General features: G+C 51.3%; 1 protein-coding gene across 1 annotated transcript in view; it reads right to left on the bottom strand.

Moving 5' to 3' along the window:
- Positions 1 to 806: 806 nt before the first annotated feature.
- LOC147040453 (uncharacterized) overlaps positions 807 to 15,934 on the bottom strand; it is a 29,317-nt gene continuing 14,189 nt past the window's right edge. Inside the window, exons 4-5 of the mRNA XM_085902846.1 lie at positions 4,536 to 4,572; positions 807 to 4,374 (exon numbers count right to left, since the gene is read on the bottom strand). Coding sequence (XP_085758972.1) covers positions 4,208 to 4,374; positions 4,536 to 4,572 — 204 coding nt within the window. The 3' untranslated portion in view covers positions 807 to 4,207. The remainder of the gene's footprint in view (positions 4,375 to 4,535; positions 4,573 to 15,934) is intronic.

Genomic DNA, 15,934 nt, shown 5'->3' with positions numbered 1-15,934 from the left:
ATAAACTCACTTCGGCGCCCAGGAAACTCATCGTCGGTCCTCGGACCCCGGCGAGCGTCGCGGGAGAAGGAGCGACCTCTCGTAATTATGCCGCAATTACAAGCCGATAACATCGGCGGGAAAAAAAATAAAACGAGCCGGCGCAAGACTTTGGCGTCTCCGAGGGGACGCGGAAACAAAAGACGCAAAAAACACTTTAATTAAGCCCCGAGAAAAGACTCATTAGGACCAAAAAATAGCGGGCGAGATCCTTAACGGCATTTTTTTTTTTCTTTCTTTATTGGCAAAACTTTGAGAAGTTCGAAAGGATGAAGTGGAAAAATGTGCAGAGGAAGGTCAAAGACGGAATCGACCATATTTGAACGTGGAGGCTTTGGCGGCGGGCAAAACATAATGAACGACGGGATTGGCCGTCTGGAGCAAATGGCTTGGCTTTGCGTGCTTTCTGATGGGCGACATTGCTTTGGATTTCGTACGCCAGATGGCATTTTTCCTGAAGCTGCTGCTGCTGCTTTTTTTTCTTGTTCAGGTGAGGACAAATCAAAGGTTGGGCTGGAAATCCTAAAAAGATGGATGTGCTGTTTGCGTGAGCGAGGAGGCCGCCGCGCCGCCATTACTTATTTGTGAAAGGCCGCCGATTGCAGGGGCGGGAAGAGCACGCTCCATAAATTGCAACCGGCCGGCCGATTGGGATCGCGCTCGTCTTCCGCCGTCAGCAAGACGAATGCAGCCTGTTAATAAATGCGCGCGCGGCGGCACGCCGAGTCGCGCATTTATTAACAGGCTGCATTTGGGAGACAGCGAGACTCGTGATATTATTATTTCTTTTATTTTATCATTATATTTATTTCTTGATTGATTGATTGATTTGGAAAGCAGCTTTGGATGTGATTATTTCTTGCATTAAACGAGACCGCCCAGAATGAAAAGTATCGATGCGATTATTGCTAATAGCTGGATTTGTTTGAAAGAGAGCGAAGGCTCTGCTGTCAATTGCACAATTGCTCATGGCAATCGGCACACTGCGTGAGAATTAAGGCGCCGTCCCGACCGCAAGCGTCGTTCGGGACATTTCATAATCGGCCCATCTGATCAAGTCTCTAAGTCACATCCTCCGCGCCGATCGATACGCCCGGCCGGCGTCCATTAGCGCGTCAACCACTCTAAAGCCGACCCGAGCGTCAGATAAGACGCCGCAAACGCCTTCTCGGGGCGCTCTTATCGCGTATCGCGTGTGAGAGCAAAATACGGGCCGGGCCGGGCCAGCGCGGTTTCTTATCTGAAAAGAGGAAATCAAGGTGTGGCGAGGCCTTTGGCGCTGATGGACTAGCGAGCCGGCCGGCGAACGCCACTTGTTGCTCTGTGCAAAATCAGAAAGAAAATGTTGATTGGAAATTTGCAGCTCATCTCCGATTTATGACAACAACGCAAGCAGCGCGAGCTAGCGGCCAGGCTAGCGGCCAGGCTAGCGCACGTGGTGTCCTTTGCGGCCCTTTTTGTTTATGGGCCGCTGAGCGTTTTATCTGGGCGCCCACCTTTGCACGCGGCGGCGAGTATCACGCCTAATTATCTGGCCGAATTCCCTCTCGGCGCCGTATCGCGGGCGTCCATCTCGCCGTCGGAATTACACGGCGAGGCGAGGCGGGACAAGACGCCGGCGTGTCGGCGCGCCGGCCCGGTCTCAGGTGTAATTACTTTTGCGCTTTTATCTGCCATCGACTTTGCATCCGCACGCAGCCCTTTTATGCCCCCGCCCCACCGCATAATGAAGCTGCTCGCACCACCCCCCCCCCCTCCTCACCAAAGTCGACGTGACCTTCCCGCTTGCATTGTGGCAATAAGAAAACCAATTAATGACTTATCCGTCCATCTCAATGTCAAGTCTTTTTTGGGAGGCGTACTATTATGTCGCCCCGGCTGACGTCCGGCACGTTAATGAACTCGGCGTGGCCGCGAAGTGGCTCGACGCCAAGCGCGATGATGATGTCGTTGGTCACAGCAAAGCAAAGCGGTGGGCAGAAATGGGCCCGCCCGCTCGCTCTTCAATTTGTCTTTTTTCTGCCGCTTTAGGTGCTTTTACAAACTTTCTCCTTTGGTCCCATTTGCATTTTTGGCCCGGTTGGGAACGGCGCTGGCGTCCCAGGGGACATTCCAACATATGGCAAATTGAACTTTTTTTGGAGGGGGGGGGGAGTTGGTAATGACACCGAGGCCCTGCAGTGAGGCGTGCGTAGCGTAGCGACGGCGGCGGCACGGCGGCGGGTATCTTTTAATTTCCTGAATGCAATTCTGCTCCAAAGACTAATTAATTTGTATTTGATCATTTGCCCACTTTCACGGCACGGCTGCAGCCCCTGCCGCCCCCCCCCCCCTTCAACTTTTGGGCAAGTTTAATTAAAGTGCAAGCAGTGCCGTTTATCATCCTCCCAGAATGCACTGCGGCACAAACCCAAGACAAAAGAGCTAAATAAAAAATCAACAAAACCTTCAAGCCAACAATTTTGCTCTTCCGTCGTTCTCAAGTTCTCCGACGCTCGAAAGTAGCGTCAAGTCGCACTTGCGAGGAACTGGCGATTGGCGTCGCCCAGCGAAAAGCCAGCGTTGGGCTTTTGTCTCGACCTGAGCGGCTTTGGCGGCACGCACAGGTGGATTTTTATGAGCGGCGGGCTCAGCTTAATAAGCTAACGTTAGCGCTTAAGTGGGAAAAAAAGAAAAAAACCTTCCAAGGAACAAACGTGACGCGGTTGCCACTTTGCTGCACTCGCAATGACTTTTTGCGGCAAATGAATTGATTTCAAAAAATGCATTGAAATAAAATTTAAATATTAAAATAGCTATAAATATAAACAATAATAAATATATTTGTCTGATCCAATATGCCAAGATGAGTTCTTTTTTTTTTCCACCACTGCAACACATTTGATGAGCTTGTACTAAAGTGACATACGTGCGTGTGTGCAAATCAGCGTCGCCACTTTGCCCAGCGTCCTCGCTCGGATGGCTTAGCTCGCCGAGCGCACTGAAGCGGGAAATCCCGATTTGCAGCCTATCAGCAAAATGGCACAAGTACCCCCCCCCCCCCCAACCAAAGATGGGCCCGGTGACTCTACGTAGTGGCGGCTAAATGTCCACCATTGGGATTGCAATGTGCACCTGGCTGCTTTGGGCCGGGCCAGGTGGCTTGGCCTGGGCCTGGGCAGCGGCGGCTTTGATAATGACAAGAGGCAATTCTTTGGCTTTCAATGGCGGCCCCTTCATTAGCGCCGCCCTCTAATTAAAAGTTCCCCCCGCTTAATCCCGCCGCCGTCATTGACCTCAACACGTGAGCCTCCTCGGCTCGGCTCGGCTCGGGTCGCGGGAGGGAGGCTCGTCAACCGTCGTCGCCTGGCATGCAATTAAGGGCGGGGCGGATTTACTTTTCAAACGTCCGTCGGGAATTAGCGCCACACAAACACGTCAGCGGGGACAACGGGGGCGCTGACACGGCCATTCTTAGCACGCCAAAAGGCGCCGCAAACTTTCTTCCAATTTAAATTTGCTCAGAGTTCTTTGACTCTTCTTTTCTTTTGGACGGTATTTTGTTTCATCTTCTCCCATTTTGTTTTTTACAATTTCTACCGTTCGGCCCGCCCGTCGGCCATCTTTTGAGACGTCGTCAGAGGAGCGCCGCAGAGGAACTTGCTCGGCAAAGTCGTCACGAGTGCTTAAAACGGCGGCGTACTCGCGTGCGTGCGCGACAAAGGCGAGCTTACGTCGAAATGAAAGAAGGTGAAGACGAGCGCGGCGGCTCGAGGTGGGACGAACGCCGATTAGCGCTCGGCGCTAATCCAAAGGCCCGCGCCGCGTTCGTCTCGTCTCTTGAACCGGAAAGCCGGCCTGATCCCACAAGAAAAGAGAGGGGGGAAAAAAAGCGGGCTGACCTCCGGTACCGTTCGCCTGGGTTATCGCGGCGGCGTATTCTATCAGCGCAGGTGCGGCACAATGGCGACACGGCGCGCACAATGACGCCGCCTTAATTCATGCGCCGGCTGATCACTGGGCCGATTTGCCTCTTTTCATGTCCGACATTTTTGTGTCCTTTCAAGAAAAGCCGCGTGGAACGATTACATCTGCGCTTTGTTTCGCTGCTTCACGTCAAAAGGCTCCAATTAGGCAAAGCGCCTCCGTTTAGGACCAAAGACAAGCCGCACTTTTTTTTTTTTTTTTTTTAATCTTCAACTTTGGAAGAGGCGTCGGACGAACTTTCCCGCCAAACTTGGCACACGTCACGGTCCGGCGGGATATTTTTTGAACCGGTTCTGCCGGCGCGACTCGTGACCGTCGCGCATACTTGGGACGCGGGTTCGCCGTGGCTCGTCATCGTGCTTGTCATTCCTGGCGCGGCGAAGCGAGGCAAAGGTGAGCCGGATGCTCAAGCTTCAGGTGTCATCAACAAAGCCGGACCGACGCGGCAGATAAGTTGCATCGATCCCGGCGGGCTATCTCGGCTACTCTAATCTGGTCTTCGCGGGTCACGCGGCCTCGCTTGTACTCACCTCTGCCACCCTCCTCTTCATCCTCCTCCTCTTCCTTCTGTCATTACAAAAAAACATTTTCATCAATCGAAGCTAACCCCGGCGGTTGACCCCGCCCCCCCCCCCAACCGGATAAAAAAAAAAAGCGCCTTTTGTTTATTTGCCAGCGATGCAAATGCGACCACGCGCGGGATTAGCGACTTCTCCATCTCGCAAAAGAAAACTTTAAAAAAAAAAGGGAGGAGAGGATTTTTATGCAAAAAAGGATGGCTCCCACCGTCGCAATGACAATTGCAATGCATCACTTCATAGACACTTTTTAATCTGTTTCCAAGCGCCAGCCAGCCAGCCAGCCAGCCGGCAGGCAGGCAGGCACACTTTGAACCGCTGCGAGCGCCAGATACGTGTTTTTTCCTGTGATTAATCTTTGCGGCTGGTTTAAGCGCAGCGCTGACACAGCACTGATCTCTAACTTTGCCCTTGGATTGCCGCTTTGAATAAGACAAAGTTTGCATTCTAATTTGCTCTCTGAGGACAACTTGCCTTCTTCCAAATAATAAAAAAAAATATTTGAACGTTTTGGAGCAAATCAAGACACTGTTGGACAAACTTGTCTGTCCACGGGTGCTGCACCACCGTTTGTAGCGCCTTTGCATCGTGTGAAAGGACGGCTCGTACTTGATCATCAAACATCAACAAATGTCATCGGCTCGATGAGAAGAATCACATCTCAGGAAAGAATTGCCCGCTTTGATGCGCTGGCTTGCGGACAATAAGGCATCTCTGACGGCTGTCGCAAAACGACGACAAATCCAACTGTGGTTTGTTTATCTTTCTCGTTTTCTTTTTTTCCTGCCCCCGGTGCAGCGCGATACGGCCTGACACAAAGGAGCCAGATAAAGCTTTTGACGACACTTTTTCTTTTGCTTGCAAATTTAATAAGGCTGATGTGTGACACGCTTTGAGGGGGGAAAAAAGGTAAACACGCTGGCTCCTTTTTGTAAGCTCTCGCCGCGTCCTCAAATACAAACAAACCTGCAAAGAGCGTCTGACACGCTTTCTTAGCGTGTCAGCGCCGCTACAAGACAAGAAAGTCTCCCACTTGACACCTCGCAGGCTCCGCAACAAGGTGGGGGGCTTACCTGCCCCCCCGCCCCCCCCTTAGCTCCACCGGCACCTAGCATTCCAAAGGAGCTGGCTCTCTGGGCGACACAAAGACGCTGTAAGGGGATCTGGGCGCTGTAAAAGTGACAGGTGACGGCAAAACACGCCGTTCGCCGAGTGGCGTGCGCTCCGAAAGCCGTCGTCGCCGAAAAGGGCCTTGACACCGCCAGACAACACCTGCGCGGATTATCGTGTCAGCGCGCACAATAGCTGACGGATCTCCACCAGTTTTTTGGTTTGTTTGTTTGTTTGTTTTTTTACGCTCACCTCCGCAGATGCCATTTTATCTGTCGCCACGACAACGGCTCAATGGCGGCGGCGGGTTATTGAAAAGCGTTTAGAAAAAGATGGAAAAATAAACGTTTTTCAGTTTGTTTCCTCGCGCGGATTAGCACGCTAGCCTAGCGGTGAGCATGTACGTCTAGCGGCTCAAAAGGTTTGAATCAGGGAGTTGCCATCCCTGTCATTTAGACAAAAGCAGTGCTTTATCCTCATGTACTCTAGCGCACAATAGTCAGATTTGATGAACAAGTGATCAACGGCGGCTAGCTAACGGAACGGTTAGCCGTCGGCTAGCATAAAGAGGAAGGCCGAGCGGAGCCGTCCCGGCTAATGTGACGGGCCCGCCGGCCGATGATGGATGTGTTCCCCACCCAAAGCGCCCCGCCCCCTCCCCCCTCTTGCCATGGAATAATGCCACAATGGATATTTGAGAATGGGCCTGTGTGTGCGCGAGAGGCCCTTAGCGAAGGCTCTTAGCGTGGAATGTGAGGGTCCTTGTATAAACACATTAGCGACAGTGGCGTCGCGCAGACGTACGCGGCGCCAGCCCAGCTCGCCTCGTCTTCGCATGGGCCCGCCTTTTGCACAAAAATAGACAAAAAGCATCCGGGCCTCGCCGACGGTTCGAACGGTCGATAACGAGTGAAAACGGTTGCGTGATGGGCTGCAAACGGAAGCGGCATCGCGGAAGCGCGCGCAGGGCGCCGCCCGTGAGTCGAGTGCGGCTTAAGAGCATTAGCGTGTGCAAAAACGGTAAACAAATGCAGGAGGGAGGGAAAAAAAATAAACATTTCAACGTGCGCTACGTTGGCCGGCGCCTTTGAAAAAGCAATTAATTCCAGATAGCGAGCACATGAAAGGCGGCAGCGTGAAAAGCGGCAACGGTGAAGACGGCGCCGCCCGCCTCCCGCAACGTCCAACGCCGTCCACGTTGCTTTTTATGAACTTCAAAGTGCGCTCGGCGAAGAGCTTAAGTCCGACGCGCAGACGAGGACTCGTTAAATGTCAACGGCGACGTTATTAGCCTCAACTTTGACGACTCGTCGTCTTGTGAAGTCGACGCGCGGCGGCGCCACCTGCCGAGCGAAAATCCAGGCCCGAATACGCAGAATGACAAACGCGTGACTTCATTGTCCCCTGAGAGAAGGTGAATATTTGACCTGGCGAAATTCAACTGCATAGCAAAAATTCAAGCAAGATTCACACAAAACAAAAATGCAATTTGACATTTTTATCTTTCAAACGTGCCGTGCCTTCTCAAATGATTTTTTTCTTTCACTCTTATTAACCGTTGAGGCTTAGCGAGCAGGCTTTTTTTTTTTCTTCTCCGTTTGAACTCTTCAAACAGCAACGACAGAACTCGTTCTAATTAGCGCACAAATTGTAGCGTGTCGCCGCTGATATTTCATCCAAATAAAAATAATGACCGAAAAATATTCCGCACAAAAACTTAGTTGGTGATTTCCTGCCTGCCACATTGGGGGAAACTTCTTTCAGCCGCAAAGTGAAAGAGCGAGAGAAGAAAAAAAAGATAAAGAATTCAATTAGAGAGAAAAGGCGCCCGCCTTGTCAGGATCCGCTTGAACCTTGGCGGACGTGTCGCGGCGCCGCGTGGCGCCGAGGCCTCGGGAAGAGCCTTTGACGGATCAAGCCACGGCGTGAAAGCGGCGAGAAAAATTCCAATGAGAAATTGGGGCCCCGAGAAGTTGAAGGCTCACGTCTCGCTAATACAAGAACACGCAGGAGCTCGGATAACGCACACATTAGTTGATGTCGGCGTTGTAATGAGTTGCCAATAATCCGCCATTATGACACAAAGTTGTCCTCGCTCCACAACAACAACAAATGTGATCAGAAGAAATATGAAAAATATGCCGGACAAAAGGCGCCGCACCGAAGGATGGATTTGGATTTCGCTTCCATTTCGTGTCGCGCTCAGCCAATCCGCCCCCCCCCCCCCCCCTTCCGGGGCTTTAACTTGGACTTTTTGTTGAGTTGTCACACAACTTATCGTGCTCTTTGTTATCCGCCGCCTTTCTTTACGGGGACGCACGCTCGGCGTATTAGCAGCATTAGCATTAGAAAAGTGCACGTGTGCGTTCCGGTTTGGGGAGGGGGCTGTAGTCATTTAGTTTAATTCTGGAATTATTGGTTAGCTGAGAAAAAAAAACATCCCACCCCAGAAAATCAAGAAAAATAGGCCATCTATGACCAGGTCGGATCGGAATCGAGCTGGAGCGAAGCTCGTGTGTGAAGATGTCGAAAATTGTCACGAAGAGTTCCGCGGCGCTCGGCGGGCGGCTTTAGTGATGGAAATGCGACAAGCCAGGGCGCTGATAACTATTGGGCCGAGCGACGTTCCGCCGTCCGATTGTGGAGTGGCGCCTTTCATCCCGCCGCGGACAAAGAGCCAGCGCGGGTGGCGTGAAAAGAGAATTGGACAGACTTTTTAAAATGGAGATGAGCGCGCCGTGCTCGCGGATAGCGGCCGGACGCGGGGAGTCCGCCGGGTGGGGGCCCGGTCGTGAGGGTTGCTCGTATTGGACACGGCGGGAGATAAAATGAATTCCCAATCAAAAGCTTCTCCTGCAATCTCCAGGGTGGAGGTGATGACAGTTTTGCTTCACGTGTGACATCAGAGCTGTTGAGGCCGAGAACAAAAGACAGAGTCTGCCGACCGGCAGAGGAACGTTTTTCAACTGCGCGCTTTGATTGCTTTTTCTAAGTCCCGATGGAGAGTTGCAGTACCGTGCTATGCCACAACAGATGCCGGAGCAGCACTGAAAATCAGACTGAATCGTTAATAAAGAAACAACAGTTAAAACTAATGAAATCAAATACTTTGGCCAGCAGGGAAGGGAATGCAATGACGGAGGGCGTCAAGTCGGTCAAGAGTGCGAGCAGCGCAAAGTCGCTTGTTGAGCTGTTTACAGTCGCAACTCAAAGTCTCACTCGCGTATTTAGCCCACAAATAACAGATGCAATACGCCAAAGCGGAGAAGAATTTCTCACACACACACACACAAAAAAAAAAAAGCTGTTATGTTCTCATGCAGGTCAGACCCGCAGCTTTGTCACAAGCACAACAATCGCCGGCACCCACACACACACACACACACACACAATCACGTCCTCTCACGGCCAATGAAGCGCGACAGCGCTTTTTCTGCGCCATTGCTGACCATCAAACTGCAACAAAGTGCATGTGGAGAAGTCAGAAGACCAGCAAGGTCAATGTCTTTTTTTGTTGTTTAGTTTCAACACACTCACACATACACAGGACAAGTGTGCAGATAGCTCGCTGCCAATCCGCTGTAATCCCTCAAACATTCGGGAATTTTCATTTCAAACAAACGCTGCAGCGCCAGAAGACAAGAACCGAGCGACACACACACACACAGAGTCACAAACGCACTCAGTGGCAACATGACTTTTTTGGTTGAACAGTTTGGATGCGGAGTTCCCCCTGGAAGCGTCCCCCGCCCCTTCACCATCCAACATGCTGGACTGACATGGTGACGGCCTCCAATGGCAAACAAAGGTGGCAAAGATAAGCTAATTGAAATTGGATATGCTGGTTTGAAGCTGAAGTGGAAGGGTGGGGCGGGGGCATCCAAATCTGCTGCGTCGTGTTATTTTCTTTCTTTCCTGAAGCGAGAGCGACTTTAAGCGGAGAGGAATGAAATATCCGGGTGGCGGATGGAGGTAGTGCGCTAAGCCTCTTAGGCCGGAAAAACACTGCCAGTGCATTTTTGCACACTTTAATGACACACACACACACACACACACCAGGGCACTTGACGTGAGCGGAAGGTCGCCACCGCTCCCGACGGCGTCCGGCGTCGGCGCGCCGGGCCGGGCCTCCACCTGCCCGCCGCCTCCCATTAGACTAATTGGAGCATTAGCGGGAAGAGTTACCTCCCTGGCTGAGGAGAAGGGGTGCGCTTGAGCGCGTGCATTCATGCGTCCCGGCCGGACGGTTACTTGGGGCGTATAATAAGACGGTGGTGCGCCCTCCAGGGGTTGCCAGATTCAAGCGGAATGGCACTTTTTGCACAATGGCTTTGTTTTATGTTTGCTAACGGAATGAATGGAGTTATTTTTTTTCCTAAGGTGTACGCAGAGGAGCGCGGGTGCGTCGCAAGGCTTGAAACGTTGGGGAAAGGAAGTGGGGGCTGTGCCGGCATGTTGAAAAGTATCATGGTGATTTGTCATCATCATTAGTGTCAGAATTAATGTATAGGATTTGTCTTTTGTTGGGGGTGCGCCAACAGGTATTTGAAGTGCAATGGACGTTTAACTTGCCAAGTAAAAAACAGTTACGTCTGTGCCATCAACGCCGGCCGGTCCGACCGGTCGGTCCGCTGGGAAATTCGTGTTTGGAATTCCGCACTTGGTGCGCTGATTAATTGCAAGGGGTGTAAAAACAAAATGAAAAAAAAAATGCACAAAGCAGCGGCGGCGGTGGCGGCGGCGGGCTCTTGTCATGCGCTCAGCACAGCAGCTTAGCCAAGACTCGCGGCTGTCAACACGGCCAGATAGCATCTACACAGAGGATGAACTTTCCCTGTTTGGGGCTTAACTGATAAACGGCACACACGCACACACACACGCATGCACGCACGCACGCACGCACACACGCGCAGCGAGATAACTCCCTGACGGGTGTCAAGTGCAGGTGAGCAGCCACCTGCCTCGTACACTTGCACTTGCAATCATCAACTTGTTGGATTCTTCCAAAGAAAACAACATGGATGGCTATTTGGATTCCCCCCCCCCAATTTTGTTTGAATATTTCCCCCCAAATATTTCTGACTATCGGTTTGCACGGAGCGAGCGTCAAGGCGTCTCAATGCGCTCACGGGCGACTCGTTGGGCTTTGCGCGACTGGCGTCAATCTCGTCTGGCGCTGAGATCAGGCCGTGTTTACATAGCATTAGCATACATTAGCGCCGCATTTCGCTTGCTAGGGAAGGGAGGACGCCCGGCAGGACCGGCGTTGCCCCGCATGCATCCGCCGCCGCCGCCATTCATATTCATTTCGCCGGCCTCCGAGCCAGCGCGCTCGCTGTTATCTGTGTCGGGGACAAGAATTTTCTCTTTGGCGGAAAAAAAAGAAATAAATGGGGGAGTGTGGAGTCAGCCCAGAAGCCCCCAAATCCCAGCGGGGTCTCGTCGGCGTTAAAAGTTAAAAATAGCGCTGGTTCTTGTTTGACTTGGCGGTCCATCGCTCACTTCAGCTCGTGACAAGGTGTGAGAACTTTAACAAGCCCACGGATGAACCATTGTTATCTTGTAAATGACCATTTTTTGTCACAATTTAAAAGCGGTCTAAAAAATTAAAACACATGTTTAAATTTCAAAGCAGGTGTCGCGGTAGTTTGGGCGATGAATCAGTTGAACAACTCAAAAGTTCACCTTCCCGCCTCGCGGAGGGGCAAAGACGATCTGAAGGAGTCACAAAGCCCTCGCTCGCTCGCTCACTCACTCGCTCACTCACTGCCCTGCCTCAAACGTCTTCCAAAGTTAATTAAAATTTGGAATAAATAAGAAGAACAAGGAAAAAATAACAACTTATTGAATTGTGAAGCCTTTGATAGATTTACCCCGCCCCCCCATCGGAACGGGCAAATAATGCAAAGTAAGATTTAATAAGAGCTTTTCAAGGCAAGACTACAAAGCGCTTATTTGCATGAAAGTGCAAATCAGCGTCACGGCCGAGGCGGCGTCGCCTCTAAGCCGCTTGATGTGCGTTCGCCAATATTTTGCGAGTATTGTTTCACCACGCCGCTTGACGGGTGTCAAGGTGATTACGCCGAGAGATCCGCCGCCGCCGCCGAGTCGTCGAACGGCTACAAACCCTTTGCGACAGCTCCCACAAAAGCCGTCAAATGTTTGTTTTACTGGGAGGGGACGAGGATGAGAAGGCTTCAAACATTCTGACTTCTGAAGTCAAAAGAAGAAAAAAAGCAGCAGCAGCACCTGCCAGCAAACTTTGACAGTCACCTTTGCTTAGCCACAAAACGCCGCCGTCGGCCGGCAAGTTTGCTCCAAGCAGCATTTTCACAAATTGGAGCTGGTAGCAAAAGTCAGCACACCTCAAAGTCAAAAGTCACAGTCATCGGGTTCGACATTCATTGTGATTTTGTGGGGCCGGATTGAGGAAAGTCGCGTCGTGTTGCTCAAATGTAAACAATAGCTTTCGCGCAGATGAACACGCGCGCCAACAGGCACGCACGCACGCACCCTCCAAATTTGCCTTTGGAATGTTGCCGCAATCATTCAAACCACTGACAAGCGCTGACTAACACGCTGGTCCCAAAAAGCGAAAGTTTCATCATCAATCAAAGCAGCATTTTTGCATGATGAAGACGCCGTTCTTTGACCTGGCAAGAGCGGACATCTTGTATCCACATAAACACACAGCCCAAAAGACACACAAACACACGCTGAGACTGCTGGCAAACAAACATTTGAAAATCCCTTCACACGTGGACGCGAGCGCCCGCCGACTCCTCGCCACGTTGTTATCACGCCGCTGTGGCCCGAGGGAAGGAGCCTGTGTGTGTGCGTGTGTGTTGCTGTTGTGGGAGGTGGCAGGTTAATTGTCACACTCCCCTTGTCTAATTACGGCTTATCTCACTGCTCTTTTGCGCGCGCGTGTGTGTGTGTGTGTGTGTGTGTGTGTGTGTGTGTGTGTGTGTGTGTGTGCTTCATCTGCAAGATGCTGCAAATCTATAGAACCTCACCTGCGTGCGTGCGCAAGATACGGCAGATGACCTCATAAATCTAAGCAAAGTGTCATTCAACCACGCGGGCGCCCGTTGCCATGGTAACCCTGCAGCCTCAGGGGTGGGATGGCTACCTGTGCGTGCGCGTCGCCATCTCGCATGCCAAACCACGTGACCATCTACACATCTCACACACACACACACACACACACTGGGAGTGAGGATGAGGAGGTTAGGTTAGGGGTCTCGTGTGCTGAAGAGATAAGACCTCCACTTCCATTCTGACTGACAGGCCAACATACACAGGCGCGCACACACACACACGCACTGAATAGATTACATCCGGAAAAAACAAAGAGAAATAAAAAGAAAAATCATGAGGCCCAAAGAAGAGCCAGCAACCGGCCAGGCCAGGTAGAAGTTCAGCCGAGTCCAGCCTGCTTCTTCTACAAGGTGCCGCGACTTCACGTGAAAGGAACTCGATTTACATGTGCGAGGGAAAAAAAATAAATAAATTGGATCTCAAAGCATGTACTGGATTTTCATTTTCCCCCGTTATCGGCGATTGATACAGAAAGTCAATCATCCGCGTGAGGGATTAGACAGCGGGTCGTGACGGCGACGTCGGGCGGGGTCCGACTGGACTTTCTTCAAATGTCACCAACATCTGTTTCATATTTATAGCGACGGCAATTGCACGCCCCCCCCCCCGCAGATTCTATCGCCGCCTCGGATTACCGCCATGCATAATTTATAAGGCTAATCTTTCCACCAAAGGCAAACCTCTCCAAAGGGCGGAAGAGATGACGGCGGCAAAATGTTTTTTTGGCATCTGATTTGGATGACGGCGCCTGGAAATTCCATTAGAAACAATTGCGGATTTTACATTTAAAAAATTACCATTTCAGTTTTTTTTTTAGGGTGTGGTCATTAACGGGATTACGATTCAGGATCTTGCTCTTTCCTCAAAAAAGATAAACTCATTAGCGTTAATGCTGTTTAGTTTGTCTGACTTGACATTTTTTTTTTCCCCAGCGTAGCCTTTTTTGATTAGTCATTTTTTTTCTTCAAATGGTTAATCCCAGCAGCAGTAAGCGGCGCTTTTTTTAATTCGCCGATGGCGCGATAAGAACGACGAGCTGCGCGTCGCAGGCCTCCGACGCGGAGCGGGGGGGGAAAAAAAAAAAAAAAAACGATTTACACGTAGATGAATCGTGCTTACAAGATGGAACCCGGGGCGTCAAAATTTCCTATCTGCCACCCCCCCCCTCCATTGCTTCGTGTTTTCCCAACCTCTCCCCCCCTCCCCCTCCCATTACCCTTGCTGATTGCAATCTTTAAGCGCCATTGGGCCCACTGCTTCTGCACTTTTTAATCTGCCTTTAATCCCATAGATTTTAAATATTCCCCGGCTCCCGGAGACTGCAGGCAATTAACTGCCCTTCTGATGCTCTCCTTATCACTCGCCTCCTTGTATCTCTCTGAAGCAGCCTGGAGACACTGCCAGGCCTGACAAATAATACCCCCACATTTACGGCGGGGGCCGGAGGGGAGCGAGCGCGTGTGCGCCGCCGCCATCGCTAGCGTCGCATTCTAAACAGGTATTTGGTAAACATATCATCGCAGGGAGGAAATGCGCCCAAAGAGTCGCGAGTGCGTGTTTGCCCTCCGAGCTGAGACAAAAGCTGCGCCGTGGGAGCGGCGGGCGCGCCGCTAAAACACACATGCACGCCTTTGCTAAAGCCAAACATTAGAAACGCTCAGACCGTGCGTAAATAAACAACAACAACAAAAAATCCATTAGGACGGATCGCTTTGAAATACGGCTCAGTCGCGAGCCGATTCATCTGTTGAATTTTCATCCAAAGGAGATGTTTGAATTCAAATCATCCTGCCACGGCCATGTCACAAAATGGCGGCGAGACCGGAGCTGAGGTTCGAATGCTAAATGCTAAGCTAGCAGCGTGCGTCACTACAAACGCGGCAAAACAAGCTCTAGCGTCACACGGCCTTGGATTACACACACACACACGCTATTAAAATCACATTCAATTACCCGCCCAGAGATTAGAGAGGCGGCGGCGCTCGCCTAACGGACGAGGTCGTCAAAACCATGATTGCAAAGGCGCGTAGTGAGATAATTAAGAAAATAAATGTTCGTTTTAGCTTTAGCCGCGCACGCGCCACTTCACCCGTGATGCATGAATTTGATGCCCGCAGTGCTACATCGTCTGTGTGTGTGTGTGCGCGCGCAAATATGCAGATTTGAAGGTATGCGACGATTGCAAGTGTAATTCGGACGTGGGCCTTTTCAGGGTGTGGCCAAACTAGCTTGGAGTATTTTTTTGGCGTGGTTAATTTTGACAATTTTGAACGGGGTAGGGGGACAAAGGGCTCAGTTTCCCGACAGCAGGCCGTGCCAGGCAGGATGGGGGCCAAGCGCCCTCCTCTCATCCTATTAGGACCCTCAATTTCACACACAGCCCGCCATGGCGAGTCCAAAGACAAAATGGTCACCACAGGTCGGCCATTTTGCGTCCCCTTCAATCAAGGTCTCGTTATCGGGAAGCCGGTGGAGATCGCTAAGCCGACATGCCCCAACCCTGTCACAACCTACAGCCACACGCACACACGATGCGAATCCTCCTCCCCTGGTTTCCGTGGCGACTGCTAAGCCCAAAGTTACGGTAAAGCTGGAGCGCCACTGAGCCCAGGGCAGGATTTGTGACAGAGAAATCACATCAGCCTATGCTGATTAACAATTCCATTCCACTCTGAGATTTAGAGGGGGAAAAAAAAAACTATCTTACATTTGGCTTTTTAATAGGAACGATCGCTATCTCAAATTGAGTCCCTGCAAACTTTAATAAAGGCTACAGGGTTGAGTGGCATTTTGCATGCTGATTTAGGCCCGATTGGCGGCTTTTGATGAGGGGGGGGGGGGCGGAGAGGGAGAGGCGCCGCTGTGTAAAGCGGTGCTCCCAGCGCTTTTCCACATCGCCGCTTCAAATGCGCGAGGATAAGAACATGAAAAAAAAAAATAGCACTTCCATCTGCAATCTCCGGATTTCTCTCTCTGCCTGCCTGCCTGCCTGCCGCCACACCAGCCAGCCGCACAAATGATTGACTGCTGAATATGAATAAATGCAATAGAATGAAGAAGCGGCCAGAAGAGAGAGTGCGGATAAAAGGAGTCCTCGGCTGGACTTTTTCCTCTGGAGGTGAGACGTGGGAGGGAAAAAA

This window comes from Syngnathus leptorhynchus, chromosome 21 (genome assembly GCF_054491065.1).
Source record: "Syngnathus leptorhynchus isolate UIUO chromosome 21, UIUO_Slep, whole genome shotgun sequence".
NCBI lineage: Eukaryota > Metazoa > Chordata > Actinopteri > Syngnathiformes > Syngnathidae > Syngnathus > Syngnathus leptorhynchus.
The sequence above is the reverse complement of the archived record's forward strand: the minus strand, read 5'-3'. Positions and strand labels throughout refer to the sequence as shown.